Here is a 14,955-nt window from a genome sequence, read left to right as displayed (position 1 = left end):
CTACAACAAAGATCTCATTTAATGGTGAAACTTTAAAAACACTATTTAAGGTTAGAAAAAGACAAGGATGTAAGCCAATACTATTTCATTTTAACAATGTGTTAGAAATCATAGTCAATGTAAAAGTTAAATAGGGAGTGGCTCAGTCAGTTGAGCATCTTAACTTTGGCTCAGGTCAAGATCTCACGGTTCATGGGTTCGAGCCCCGTATCGCACTCTGTGCTGACAGCACAGGATTCTGTGTCTCCCTCTCTCTCTGCCCTTACCCCACTCATGCTCTGTCTCAAAAATAAATAAACATTGGGGAAAAAAAAGTAAACTGCTATATTTAAAAAGGTAATTATAAAGGAGTTTTATAATATAAAAGCTGTAAAATAATTTGGCAAATTTAACAAAAGCTATGCAAGCCTTTTAATGGAGCAATGATAAATCTTTATTGAAAGATATTAAAGAAGATTAAATAAATGGTGATCTGCTATTGTAAAGATGATTCTCAGCAAAAGAATAAAAATCTTAAGTTCTTGTAGACTTTGCCCAGCAGACCATACATTTTATTTCAAAAACAAAGAGCCAAGAATAAAAGTCAATCCTGAAAAAGAACAAAGTAGGAGGTCTGCCCCACCAATTATCAAAAGTTATATTATGAAGCTACAGTAACTGGGATAGTGTGGTAATGGCACAGCATAGAGAACCAGATCAACAGGACAGAAAAGAGAGGCCAGAAACATACCCACCATATATGGAAATTTAACTTATGACAGAGTACTGCAGATCACCAAGGAAAAGATAGTCTGCTTAACAAATACTGATTAAACCAGTTATTCATAAATAAGTCTTGAATCCCCTACCTGACACTACCAATTAAAATAATTTGTTCAAATGAGAAAACAAAAGAAATGTAAACTTTTAAAGGAGAATATAAGAGAATATATTTCTGATCTTCCTGTAGGAAATAAGTTCTTAAGACACAAAAGTGCTGGTTACCAAAAAAATGATAAATCTTAAAGGATATATGATAATCTTAAGACTCCTTAAGGAAAGCAAAACAGCAAGCCACAAAGTGGGAGAAGATGTCTGTAATGTATGTAACCAATAAAGTAGTGTACCGTGAATATATTTCAAAAGCTCCTATTATTCAATAAGAAAAAGACAACTCCAAAGAAAAATGAAACAAGGTGAGAATGGACAATGGAAAGAACAGAAAAGCTACCCGGACCAAATATATATGGTAAGATGTTCAACCTCATTAGTAATCAGAAAGTCCCAATGAGACACCTTTCACACTTACTTGAATGGCAAAGTTTTAAAACTTACTAATATCGAATATTGATGAGGATATGCAACAAGAAGGACTTTCACATACTAATGGTGGGAGTGTAAACTGGTACAAACGTTTTGGCTAACAGGCTGGAATTATCTACTAAAACTGAACAGGACAATACCCTATAAACCAGCTTATGTTCACTAGATACATGCATGTGTACCAAGAAACACACACAATGTGTTTTCAGAACACATGGATAAGTAAAATGGATAAACTGTAGTCTATTCCTGCTTACTAGAGTATGCAAAAGCAGGAATAAATGATGACTATAAGCATCCACATGAATAAGCCTATAAAACACAATATTTGGCACAAAAAAGCCCCTCCCAGAGAAAGACATATAGTATTATACACTTTAGGATATCCCAAATTGGAATTCCAATTAATCCCAAATTAATCCCAAGATAAAATTAATATATGTTTAATAATATCTACAAAGACTACACAATGATAAAGAAAGTCAAGGGAATTATTAACACAAAATTCAAGATAATGGTCACTCTTGAAGGAATAAGAATAGAATGAAATGGGAAAGAACTGCATGAAGGCCTGTATGGTATTTGCATAATATCCTATTTCTTAAGTTGTGTGGTGGGGAATCAAGTAGTCACTTAATTATTATTCCCTAAATTATATTGAACAATATGACTGATAAAGTGTTTAGAAATATATACATTTCACAAAAAAATTTTTTAAACTAAAAGAAAATGGAAAAATAATTCATTAACAAAAGGAATTAAAAACATATATCCAGAAAAAATAGGAGCTAACAATTACTGTATCAGGAGCTAACTGTACCAGGAATGGTTCTAAATGTTTTACATATATGATCTTTCATTCATTCTTCATAATAATCCTATGATACAGTACTGTTATTTACCTCATCATTCAGATGAGAAAACCAAGGCATAAAAAGCTTAAGTCAGTCCCCAAGGTCATACAATCATGCAGTGATTCAAGCCCTGGCAGGTTAAGTGCAGGTTTGTTCATCCATAATACAAGGTTACGCATTTCCTAATAGAATAGACTTAAAAAACACATACACCCCAAAAGAAAAAATACCAAGTTTTATGAGACATAAAAGGCAAATGAAAAATTGGACGTATACACCATGTCGCTGATAAGTCTTCATATTTTAAAGGCTGACTTCTCCCTATATTAAATATACTTAACAAAATTCTAATGGAATTTTCTGGAGGCTGAGCACACAAGGGACATCTCACAGAAAACCTAGTACCGGTGAACCCTGTACTTCACAGGTTTGAACTATGAAGGTCCACCTACATGTGGATTTTTTACATTTTACAGTACTATAATTGTATTTTTTCTTATGACTTTAATAATTTTTCTCTAGCTTACTTTATCGTAAGACTATAGTACATAGCACATATAACATACAGAATATGTTTTAGTTGACTGTTCTCAGTAAGGCTTCCAGGGAAAGTAGGCTATTAGTAATAAATTTGCAGGGGGGTGGGGGAGTAGGGCGGGTGTGAGGGACGTCAAAAGTTATACATGGATTTTTGACTACATGAGGCAGGATGTTTAGCGCCTAAACTCCCTCGTTGTTCAGGGGTCAGCTGTATATGCATAAGAACCAAGATAACACTAAAGTAGAAAAATACCAAGGGGGCATCCGGGTGGCTCAGTCAGTTAAGTGTCCGACTCTTAATTTTGGCTCAGGTCAGGGTCTCTTGGTTGTGGGATCTGAGCCCCATGTTGGGCTCTGCACTGAGCACAGAGCCTGCTTGGGATTCTGGGATTCTCTCATTCTCTCTCTCTCTCTCTCTCTCTCTCTCTTTCTGCCCTCCTCACTCAAAACAATAAATTAAATTAAAATTAAAAAAATAAAAATACTGAAAAGGGATTCATGCCACTAAATATTAAGCATATTAGTAAGTCATAAAAGCATTATGGCATAAACAAAACAGAAAGAGAGCAATGGGGCAGGAAACAAAGCCCAGAATCTGACATAAGTATATATAAGTATACTAATGAAAAGGAAAGCATTTAAAATTACTGGGGGAAAATGCATTATTCACTCAACAGTGTTGGGATTAACCTAAAAAACAAAACCAAAAAAAAACACCAGAATTTTTTAGCTTGACTTCAATTTAAGAATGAAAAATAAAATTATAAAAATGCTGAAAGGAGGGGCACCTGGGTGGCTCAGACGATTACATGTCCAACTTCAGCTCAGATCATGATCTCGCGGTTCATGAGTTCAAGCCCCACGTCTGGCTCTGTGCTGACAGCTCAGAGCCTGGAGCCTGCTTCAGATTCTGTGTCTCCCTCTCTGTCCCTCCCCCGCTCACACACTGTCTCTGCCTCTCTCAAAAATAAATAAACATTTTAAAAAGAAAAATGCTGGGGGCGCCCAGGTGGCTCAGTCAGTCGAGCATCTGACTTTGGGTCAGGTCATGATCTCACAGTTCGTGAGTTTGAGCCCCACGTCGGGCTTTGTGCTGACAGCTCAAAGCCTGGAGCCTGCTTCAGATTCTGTGTCTCCCTCTCTCTCTGCCCCATCCCTACTCATGCTCTCTCTCTGTCTTAAAATAAATAAATAAAACATTAACATTAAAAAAACTAAAAAAAAAAAAAAATGCTGAAAGTAGACACAGGTACACACTTATGTTATATGGAGGAAGAAAAAATGTTCCACAACTTGATATCAAAGGCAGAACTAATAAACATTCACAGAAGAGACCACACAAAAATAAATTGTGACATATAAATTAAAAAAATGCTATAAACTGAAAAAAGTATCTCACACAAAATGTAAAGAATGTCCTTCATAAATATTTTCTCCATATCAATAGTAAGAAACTAACCACTAATAAAAAAGTATACCAGTCACACAATATAAGTGGCAATAATAACATAGGAAAAATACCTCCATTTAACTAGTAAGCAAAAAACTTAAACAATGAGATATCTACCACAGTTTTGTATAAATACTAAATACCCAATGTTGTCAAAAATGCAGAGAAAGCAGCCCTCAAAGTGCTGGTCACAGTAAGTATAAAGTGAAATCTTTGGAATTTGACAATATACAATGAAAAACTTAAAAATGGAGGGGCGTCTGGGTGGGTCAGTCGGTTGAGCGTCCGACTTTAGCTCAGGTCATGATCTCACTGCTCGTGAGTTTGAACCCATGTCAGGCTCTGTGCTGACAGCTCAGACCCTAGAGCCTGCTTCAGATTCTGTGTCTCCCTCTCTCTGCTCCTCCCCCGCTCACCCTGTGTCTCTCTCATTCAAAAATAAACATTTAAAAATTTTTTAAAAAAATATTGCAAAAGAAATGTTTTCACTACTTCAAATATTTTCTAAGTACAGTGACAGGCTCTGATTTAGAACCTGAAGTTCATAAGAAAAACAAGGCCCCTACCTTCAAGAAGCTTACAAATGCAAACAAATGATTAAGTAAGGCAATTTCAGATAGTGATTGGTGCTATGAACAAAATTATTACAGAAGTAAAATATCTGCTCAATGAACACACAGGATAATCATGTTGGGGTAGAAAATGTAAATGAAAAGGGATAAACAGGGGCACCTGGGTGGCTCAGTCGGTTAAGCATCTGACTTCAGCTCAGATCATGATCTCATGGTTCGTGGGTTCGTGCCCATGTCAGGCTCTGTGCTGACAGCTCGGAGCGTGGAGCCTGCTTCAGATTCTGTGTCTCCCTCTCTTCCTCTGCCCCTCCCCGCTTGCGCTCTGTCTCTCTCAGTCTCTCAAAAATAAACATTTAAAAAAAATTTTTTTTAAAGGAATAAACAAAGGCTTTCGATGCACTGGAAAAGAGAAGCATCACCTTTCTTAAAAAATGAGTACTCACTTTTCATATTATACTGAGTGGAAACATGACAGATTGGTTAAAACATGGACTTCAGATCTGATTCCCTGGAATATTTAATCTTTCACACCCTAGTTTCTACATCTAAAAATCAGGAGTAATAAGAGCACCTACCTCAGAGAATTGTTTTGAGGACTATTACATATGTCAAGTGTTCATACACTAACTGTTTTTTGAAGACCTAGATTAGTGGTACCTATCATTTCTATGAAGTCACAATAAACTTTTGACTGTGGATAAAGTAAATCCTTCAGTCAACACGAGAAAGGGGATGAGGCCAAGGTATTGAAAAGAATGTGACTGAGAGCCATAGGAGGAATACTGAACTGGGATGGAGAAAGAAAACCCCCAGGAGAAGGTGACAGCTATACAAAATTGAATCCTAAGAGGTCAGTTACGAAAAGATGGAGGGAAGAAACAGCTAAGTTGCCACGGTGAGAATATATCATTGAAAAATATTTACAATAGATTAAGTAAAAATTGCAGATTATAAATGTCAAGGAAAATGTCACAATTTGCTTAAGATATGTATACATTTAATTTATATATATAAATTCAATATAAATGCTAAGATTTACAAGCCATGCTTTATTATTTCCTTACACTGTTTTTCATTGGTTTTGGTCTTTGGTGTGAATAAAATATTTTACAGTTATAACTGGTATAGTATGCTATTAGTAATAAGGCCATATTTAACCCCCCAGATATGCCAATTAGCTTTGCTGGGGTCTAATGCGACAATCTGTACCTGTCATTATACCTCTAATATAACGGGAAGATCTGGTGGTAAGATCGAACACTGCCTTAAAACCATATATCAGAGCAGAGGCACAACACAATCATCACATCACTGTACACATGCAGTGTAAAAACGGAGTGGCAGGAGTTTTCCTCACCTCGGTCCATTACTGTCTTTTCTCCTGGTTGAACAGTTGCCTTGCTCAGCTTTGGCTCGCTGATCTGGGAACTCATTTGCACTCCTATCTATAACTTCTCCGGCATCAAGTGCTCTGTGGAGTCGATAGTTGACCATCTTCAGAACAATGAAAACAGCAGCTATCACAGGACAATAAACTGCTACTATAATCATTGAAGAAGGAAGAGCCTTGGAGAGAAAGAAAATAAAGACAGGCATTTAAAAATATTGTATATTTTATTCAATTAGAGAAATCTGTAACTAAAATGACACACACAAAGCAACAATTATGTTACTAGAACTAAGTTGCAAAAGTGTAAGACGGCACTGCCCAAAACCACAGCCACCAGCTACATGCAGCTACTGAGTATTTGAAATATGGTTTGTCTGAACTGAGATGGGCACTAAGAATAAAATAGCAATGGACTTTGATGATTCAGTATGAGAAAAAAGAATGTAAAATATCTCAATAATTTTTACATTGGTTACGTGTTGAAATAACGTTCAGATTATACTAGGTTAAATAAAGTACATTATTAAACTTGTTTTCATCTGTTCCTTTTTACTTATTTTTAATGTGGCTACTAGAAAATTTTAAATTACATATGTGGCCTGCGTTACATTTCCACTGGAGAGCGCAGTATAAAGTCCATGCCAAAAAGCTTATGATACAATTGGAGAGTTAAATATCACATTACATAATACACGAGTAAGACAGGAATGTGGTCCAGATATAGAAGCCCTGTTTATGTGCCCTCTGTAACTTTGTTTGGGATATAAACATTCTTTGGGCTCTACAAAGCTGTTCTAGTTAGAACTGTTAGAAGAAAAACCTTTGAACTAGGACTGTAAACACAGATAAGACATGGGAGACGTGCAAAATCCAAATAGGTTTTCTTTTAATACACTTAAAAACTGTAGCCTGACAAATAAAAGAATACAGAACAGAATCAAGCAAAAAAACAGATTAACTGAAAAAACTCCAATGCTTCCTGGGCACGAAGACTGCAGACCTGTCAGACTTGAGGATCCGCTGGTGTGGACCTGTCTCCAGGGGTGACAGGTGCGGAGGCCACCCCACTTGGGAGGCATGGCCTCAAGAGTCACTGCTGGCAGAGACTATATAATGAGGTTCTACTTATGCCCACTTAAATGAAACACAAATCACTCTGGCGTCTGTAGCTCTAGATTTTATAAGGTTTAACCTCAGTCATCTGACAACATGGTTCCAAACTTGCTTAGAAAGATAACTTCGAACTGCTTGAGATGGTGAAACTAAAAAAGGTCCTGGTGAAGCAGGTAGGTTTACAATACAAACATAATAAAAGTTAAAAAAAAAAAAAAAAGTTATTTGGGGTGGGGAGAGAAAAGGAAAGAGTGTGGGATGTAATTGGGAAAGGAAAATAAAAGTAAATCAAGCCCACAGTATACTACTTTTGAGTTGTAAATGGGCATAATAGGTATAAGTTTGGTATTTTTAAAACTTGGAATAAGAAACCCTTCATTTTAGCGTATCTATCTAAAAAAATTGAACCTGTGATCCCAATTTAAATGTCACTGAATGACTGATTTAGGCTTATAATTTTTTTAAGTGTGTTTGTTTGTTTGTTTGTTTGTTTATTTATTTATTTATTTATTTATTTATTTATTTTGAGAGAAAGAGAGCAGGCGAGGGGCAGAGACAGAAGGAGAGAGAGAATCCCAAGAGGGTGGTGCAGGGCTTGATCCCACAAACTGCGAGATCATGACCTGAGCCAAAACCAAGAATCGGACACTTAACCAACTGAGCCACCCAGACGCCCCTAGGCTTATGATTTTAAGTTGAAAAATGTATTTTTAATGTTTGTTTGTTTATTTAGAGACAGTGAGCCCGTACAAGTGGCAGAGAGAAAGAGAAAGAGGGAGAGAGAAAATCCCAAGCAAGCTCCATGCTGACAGCACAGAGCGTGACTGAGGATTCGATCTCACAAACAGTGAGAAACATTGGACGTGAGCCAAAATCAAGAGTGAGATCATGACCTGAGTTGAAATCAAGAGTTTAACCTACTGAGCCATCCAGATGCCCCCATTAAGTACAATTTAAGTTAAAGGAGTCTTAAGCTGTATTAAAAAAAAAAACCAAACTCCCAAACATAGTTGTTAAAAATGGGTTCAATTTGAGTGTGAAACTGTTTTAATTTATAACTTTAATAAATCTAATTATTTTTGTAAAAAGACAAAAAACAAAAAATCCCGAATAACCTTTTTCTGAGCAGAAGATACACATACTTAAACTGACAAAACAATTTCAAACACAGAAACACATACAGACACATAAACTACTTACAGTATTTACAAAAGTTCTGCATAATGCTGGTTTCTATACAAGATGTTCACATAAGAATTATAGTTATTGCTAATCATTTAGTTTAACACCTTCATTTTCAGACAGAAAATTGAGACCTACTAACTTTGAAAGACTTAGCCAAGATTACTCATCTTAGTAACAAAATTAACCAAGACTTCTCATGCCTGTGTCACTGCATGTTTAAGTATACACCAATACCAATTCCATTTTAAATGTAAAGTGTCAATGCAAAGTAAGTCAGAATTCCATCATTATTCATCATAGCCCAAATTAAGATAAAAATTATTGATTATATTAATTAAGTGGATTGAAAGAGAACAAGTTCACGATTGTTACTCAGAGTAGTAAATTCAGTGGAAATGTTAATGGCCCCTCCAAATGGGAAAAGAGAAAAGAGATACCTTAATACTGAATGGTCTATTGTGTCTGCCTCTACAAAGAGTCAAAGACTACGACTGCTAAAACAGATTGAAATAAACTCTCCCTACTATTATACTGCTAACAGTAGCACATGACTGAATGCCAAAAAACATACTAAATGTACAGGATAAGGACAGAATTTCTTTTTAAAAAACACTGAACAGTGAAAAGACAAAGTGAAATAAAAATTCAAGTGACCATTTCATACCAGAAACCAGTATCAGATAATGAACACTTGTACTTTCTACTCTAACTACAAAAGTTATCCATTTATTTTACACCTGTGGTTTCAATGTTTAAGCCCCATCAATGGTTACGCTGGAGGCTTCTAGGTGACAGAGGACAGCTGTTCTATCAGTTCCACTTTTCCCAGGAGGGATAAAAATGCATGGACACACACTGGGCTGTTGTGTGACTTTATGTAAACTTTTTCTTCTACTTAACTTAGATTACTTCACTGGGCTCTCTGCTGACTCCAGCCCAGCGGACAGTATCAGTATGATCATAAATGTATCATAATATATTTTTAAAATATTTTAAGTTTGCTTTTTATTTTATTTTTTATTTATTTAGGTTTAAAAAAAATTTTTTTTTACATTTATTTGTTTTTGATAGACAGCACAAGTGGGGGAGGGACCGAGAGAGAAGGAGACACAGAATCCGAAGCAGGCTCCAGGCTCCAAGCTGTCAGCACAGAGCCCGACGTAGGGCTTGAACTCAAGAACCACTATATCGTGACCTGAACCAAAGTCGGATGCTTAACCGACTGAGCCACACAGGCGCCCCTTTATTTATTTAGTTTTTAAAGTTGGCTCCACACCCAACATGGGGCTTGAACTCACCACCCTGAGATCAAGAATCACATGCTCTACTGAATGAGCCAGCCAGGCACTCCTGGCAGGTACTTATTGACTTAAGGTTAATTATGTTTCATAACAAACAAAACTTTAATATTTTCAAAGGTCATGTTTCGTCCTAAGTTAGACTATTTTATCACAGATGTTATCTTCAAGTTAATGCTGATGCAACCAAGCCCATTAACTGCTCTCTGATAATAAAAGTCTATTTTATGTTCACTCCAAGGTCTATCTCCAAGTATAAATTGCTTACGTGGGAAGGCTGGTTTTACTTCTTCCTTAAGATACCACAAACAGTGGACAGCAGAAAATGAAGATGGGGTAGCAGGTGGCATAACACTGATGGATAAACAAGGCCCTCACTGAATTACCAGAAAGTCACAGCCCTGCGAGCTCACGATCAAGACCTGCACAGTCATCACGGACTTCAGGTGCTCTTCCTATACATCTTCAGTGTCTCTGCAGCTCACACATTTTATGTATTGAAAAGTTGTAATATGAAAACAGACAAGCTGGGTAGTTTTTCAGTTCTACTATGCTATGATTAACTTCTTGTTTTGAGGGATTTGCTTACTTTTGTAGTTGCACTCAAGTATTCTGACCAGTTCAGCCGGAAATCAGTGGTCTATAACTAAAAAGGTTATCAGAATAGCAGACTATCACCCACAACGGAGGTCAACCAAGGCTGTGAAAAAAAATATTTTAACAAATCTCTTAAAATAGCTATCATTAATGTAAAAACACTTTCTATGTTTATTTTCTTTTTCCACTATTGCAACTACCTTATTATTTAAGACAATGTTTACCAAACTTTTGGCTTCACAGCCTTAATGGGTATTCAAACATATGAACTATGTGTTTTACATAGAGATTCATCACATCTTAAGTTCTTAAACTGACAGATTAAAGATTTTAACATAAAGAGCAAAACTTTAAAAATTTTAGAATATAAAAGAAAATCTTTATGACCTTAGGATATTTCTTAAGCATGATTCTCAAAGTATACACTATAAAGGACTGATAAATTAAAATTAAGAACTTCTGTTTGAGAGACACTATAAACTGAGTGAAAAGACAAGCTACAAATTAGAAGATATATTAAAACATGTATTATTATGTAGGCATGCGTATGTGTATATTTATGTATAAGTACATATGTAATATATAAAGAATAAAGATGTATAAAATCAGTAACAAAGAGGCAAACAAACCAATGAAAATAAAGGACAACAGACAGACCTAACACAGAAAAAGATATGATAAAAACAACACATGAAAACATGTTCAACTCCATCAGTAATAAGCAAAATAGAATTTAAAACCACAGTTTAGGGGGGCACCTGGGTGGCTCAGTCAGTTAAGTGGCCGACTTCAGCTCAGGTCATGATCTTGTGGTTCATGAGTTCAACCCCCACGTGGGGCTCCATGCTGACAGCCCAGAGCCTGGAGCCTGCTTCAGATTCTGTGTCTCCTTCTCTCTCTCTGCCCCTCCCCCACTCACATTCTATCTCACTTCCTCTCTCTCTCAAAAATAAACTAACATTAAAAAAAATTTTTAAGCCACAGTTTAGGGACACCAGTTGCTCAGTCAGTGGAGCATGGGAATCTTGATCTCAGGGTTGTGAGTTCAAGCCACATGTTGGGCCTACAGCTAGCTCAAGAAAAAAAGAAAAAAAGAAACCAAGAAACCACAGTATGTCATTTAACATCCATCTGTATAGACAAAAATTAAGTATGGAGAACCAGACCTCTAGTGAACTACTGGTAGAAATACAAATTGAAAAATAAATCACTGAAGATCTAGCAATTCCTAAGTATAAAACTGATACGAACTCTTGTACATGCAATCCTAGAAGACTTTTATCCCCAAAATGGAGCAAAACCTCAACTGAAAACCAAGAGGAAAATGGAAAACTGTAGACTAGTTACCAGTGTGGAGCAGGACAATGAAAACTACAGCCAAATGCAGCAACATTAATTATACAAATACAGTATGTATTATATTCCAAATATAAACTTGTGCTTTGCTATATCTTCCTGATTTTTTTGGTAATGATATTTCTTTTATAATTAGAAGAGCTAAAATTTTAATAGTGAAAAAAAGTTTTCATATTAGAAAAAGAATATATTAGCTTTCATCTTTTACACAGACATGATCTATATTCATCTCAATAATGGATGACTTAGTAATACATCAAGTTCCAATCGAGGCAGTTTTTTACCTTACTCCTTATCTGTAAAAAAGTATTTTAACTCTCAATTACACATCCCGAATAATGGCACAAAGTATGAATGGCTGTGAGATAGCTCTAGGTATTCAAATCAAATACAGACCCAAAAGTTGTGGTAAGCCTCCTATGGAGAACTGTGTTAGATACTTTTAATAAGATCACCTCTCTTAAAAACTGGATGGATAAAAATGCTAAAAACTACAATGGGGGCAGCTGGAGGGCTCAGTCAGTTAAGTGGCCTACTCTTGATTTTGGCTCAGGTCATGGTCTCAGGGTATGTGGGTTCGAGTCCCACACTGGGCTCTGCGCTGACAGCATGGAGCCTGCTTGGGATTCTCTCTCCCTCTCTCTCTGCCCCTCCTCTGCATGCACACCCTCGCTCTCAAAATAAATAAATTTTTAAAACTGTAATTATCATATTTGATCTAGCAATCCTACTTCTGAGTACTTATCCAAAAGAATTAGAAGCAGGATCTCAAAGAGATACTTGTATACCCATGTTCACAGCAACAATATGCACAATAGCCAAGAGGTAAAAGCAACACAAATGTCCATCCACGGATGAACAGATAAACAAAATGTGGTCTATGCATATAATGGAATATTATTCATCCGGGGCTCCTGGGTGGCTCAGTTGGTTCAGAGCCCAACTTCAGCTCAGGTTATGATCTCATGGCTTGTGAGTTCGAGCCCCACATTAGGCTCTGCACTGACAGCTCAGAGTCTGGACCCTGCTTCGGATTCTGTGTCTCCCTCTCTCTCTCTGCCCCTCCCCTGCTCATGCTTTGTCTCTCTCTCTCTCTCTCTCAAAAATAAACAAGCATTAAAAAACTTTAAAAAAAAAAAAAAAAAAAAAAGGAAGGAAATCCTGTCACAGGCTACAACACAGATGAACCTTGAGGCCAATAAGCCACGTGAAATAAGTCAGTCACAAAAAGACAAAATACTGGATGATTCCGCTTATATAAGGTATCTAAAGTAGTCAGATTCCTAGAGATAGAAACCAGAATGGCGGTTACCAAAGACTAGCAAGAGGAAGAAAGAGGGAGTTATTTAATAGGTATAGACTTTGTTTCATAGTATGAAAAAGTTGTGAACATCCAATGCACAACAATGTGAATATACTTAACATTACCAAATATACTTTCAAAATGTGTAAAGTGGTAAGTTTCATGTTAAGTGCATAGTTTAATCCCTTAAATTCTGATAGTTTATGCTTAACATAAAAAAAAAACGATTAATTTCAGTCACAAGTGATAGGTTCAAGCTATTCAAGATGTCAAATATATTTCTGATGGGACTCTTGAGAAAGCCACTTGGAATCACAGAAATAGTCATACTAGATTTTCAGGCATGAAGTAAACTTATCTTACATTTTATCTTACATTTTATTTCAAAAACTCAAGTGAGTAATTCTCCCCTATGGCTAGCACAATGCATGGTAGAAAAGCAATCTTTAGTACAATGCTCATTTTATGTGCAGCAATGTAAAGAAAGACATGTACTATCTATGCTTTGTGTTAGATTCCTAATTTTCACTATATTGAACACCACTGAATCAAGATCTGGAAGCATATGGTTAACAAACGAGTATTTCCTTAATATATTTGTAGCTATTTTCAATCAGAATTTCAATGCATATTTTCCAGTTCATGTTACAAAGTGATTACCAGCTACATAACACTTAATGACAACTAACATTTTATACTTAGATATCAACTGACATCTAATAGCTAGTGATGACCATGGGCCAGGCACATTTCTAAGTGCTTTATGTATATTAACTCATTTAACCCTTAGGATCACCTCATGAAGTCAGCACTGTTACTCTTCTAATATTACAGGCAGAGAAAGTGAGACACAAAGAGATGAGTAACTTGCCCAAGATCTCAAAATGAGACATCAAGGAGCCGCTTGACTCCAGAGTCCTCGCTCTAAATCATGACATCTAACTGCCTCTAAATCAAGGTTGGCAAACTTTTTCTGTGTAAAGCCAAACAAAAAATATTTCATACTTTACAGGTCACAGAATCTGTCGCAGCTGCTCAACTCTGCTGCTTGAAAGCAGCTCCAGACAATATATGAACACATGAGCATGGTGTTTTCCCATAAAACTATTTATGGACACTGAAACTTGAATTTCATATAATTTTCACACAGAATGAAATATTACTCTTTTTTCTTTTTTTTCAACCACTAAATATGTAAAAAAAAAAAAAATTCTTAATTCATGAGCCATACAAAAACTACATGGGCCACATTTTGCTATTATCTGCTCTGAATGAAATACTCTTTTCTCGGGGCGCCTGGGTGGCTCAGTCAGTTAAGCGTCTGACTTCAGCTCAGGTCACGATCTCGTGGTCTGTGAGTTCGAGCCCCGCGTCGGGCTCTGGGCTGATGGCCCAGAGCCTGGAGCCTGCTTCCGATTCTGTGTCTCCCTCTCTCTCTGCCCCTCCCCCGTTCATGCTCTGTCTCTCTCTGTCTCAAAAATAAATAAAACGTTAAAAAAAAAAAATTAAAAAAAAAAAAAAAATACTCTTTTCTCCTTTAACCACTAAACCAAACAAATCATCATGTACTTCTCCTTCATATATGAGAAGTATGAACCTATAATCTCCAACATCACCAGTTTCATCCAACTGTGAAACAAAGTAGCTGCTAGAAAACAATTGTTCTTCACAATGTAGGCCCCCAAAATCAAGTCACATTCAACAGTGTCATTTAATAAGAAAATTCTGGAAATCACTCATCTTCCTTGCTCTCCAAGCAAAACTATTATTAATGTTAAAAAGTAGGTCACAAGTTTTTAAGCATATAGTATACCTGTTTTTTTAGAAGACATGACATTTTTGAATAATGCCTGTTTTTGGTATCTGCTCTTCAATGAGAAAATTTATTAATTTGTAGCAGAAAACGCTGGTTTGGGGCAACTGTGGGAAAATTCCATTAGTTCCATAGAAATCACTGGAAAAATGATTAAAACTTCAACAGCCGGGGGGTGCCTG

General features: G+C 36.3%; 1 protein-coding gene across 1 annotated transcript in view; it reads right to left on the bottom strand.

Annotated features, from left to right (window-relative positions):
* Positions 1 to 14,955, bottom strand: part of PCNX1 (pecanex 1) — a 164,352-nt gene that overhangs the window by 118,972 nt on the left and 30,425 nt on the right. Inside the window, 1 exon segment of the mRNA XM_042943661.1 lies at positions 6,076 to 6,284. Within this exon segment, the coding sequence (XP_042799595.1) occupies positions 6,076 to 6,284 (209 nt within the window).

This window comes from Panthera leo, chromosome B3 (assembly GCF_018350215.1).
Source record: "Panthera leo isolate Ple1 chromosome B3, P.leo_Ple1_pat1.1, whole genome shotgun sequence".
NCBI classification, from domain to species: Eukaryota; Metazoa; Chordata; class Mammalia; order Carnivora; family Felidae; genus Panthera; species Panthera leo.
Note: the sequence above shows the minus strand (reverse complement) of the source record. Positions and strands in the feature narration are given on the sequence as shown.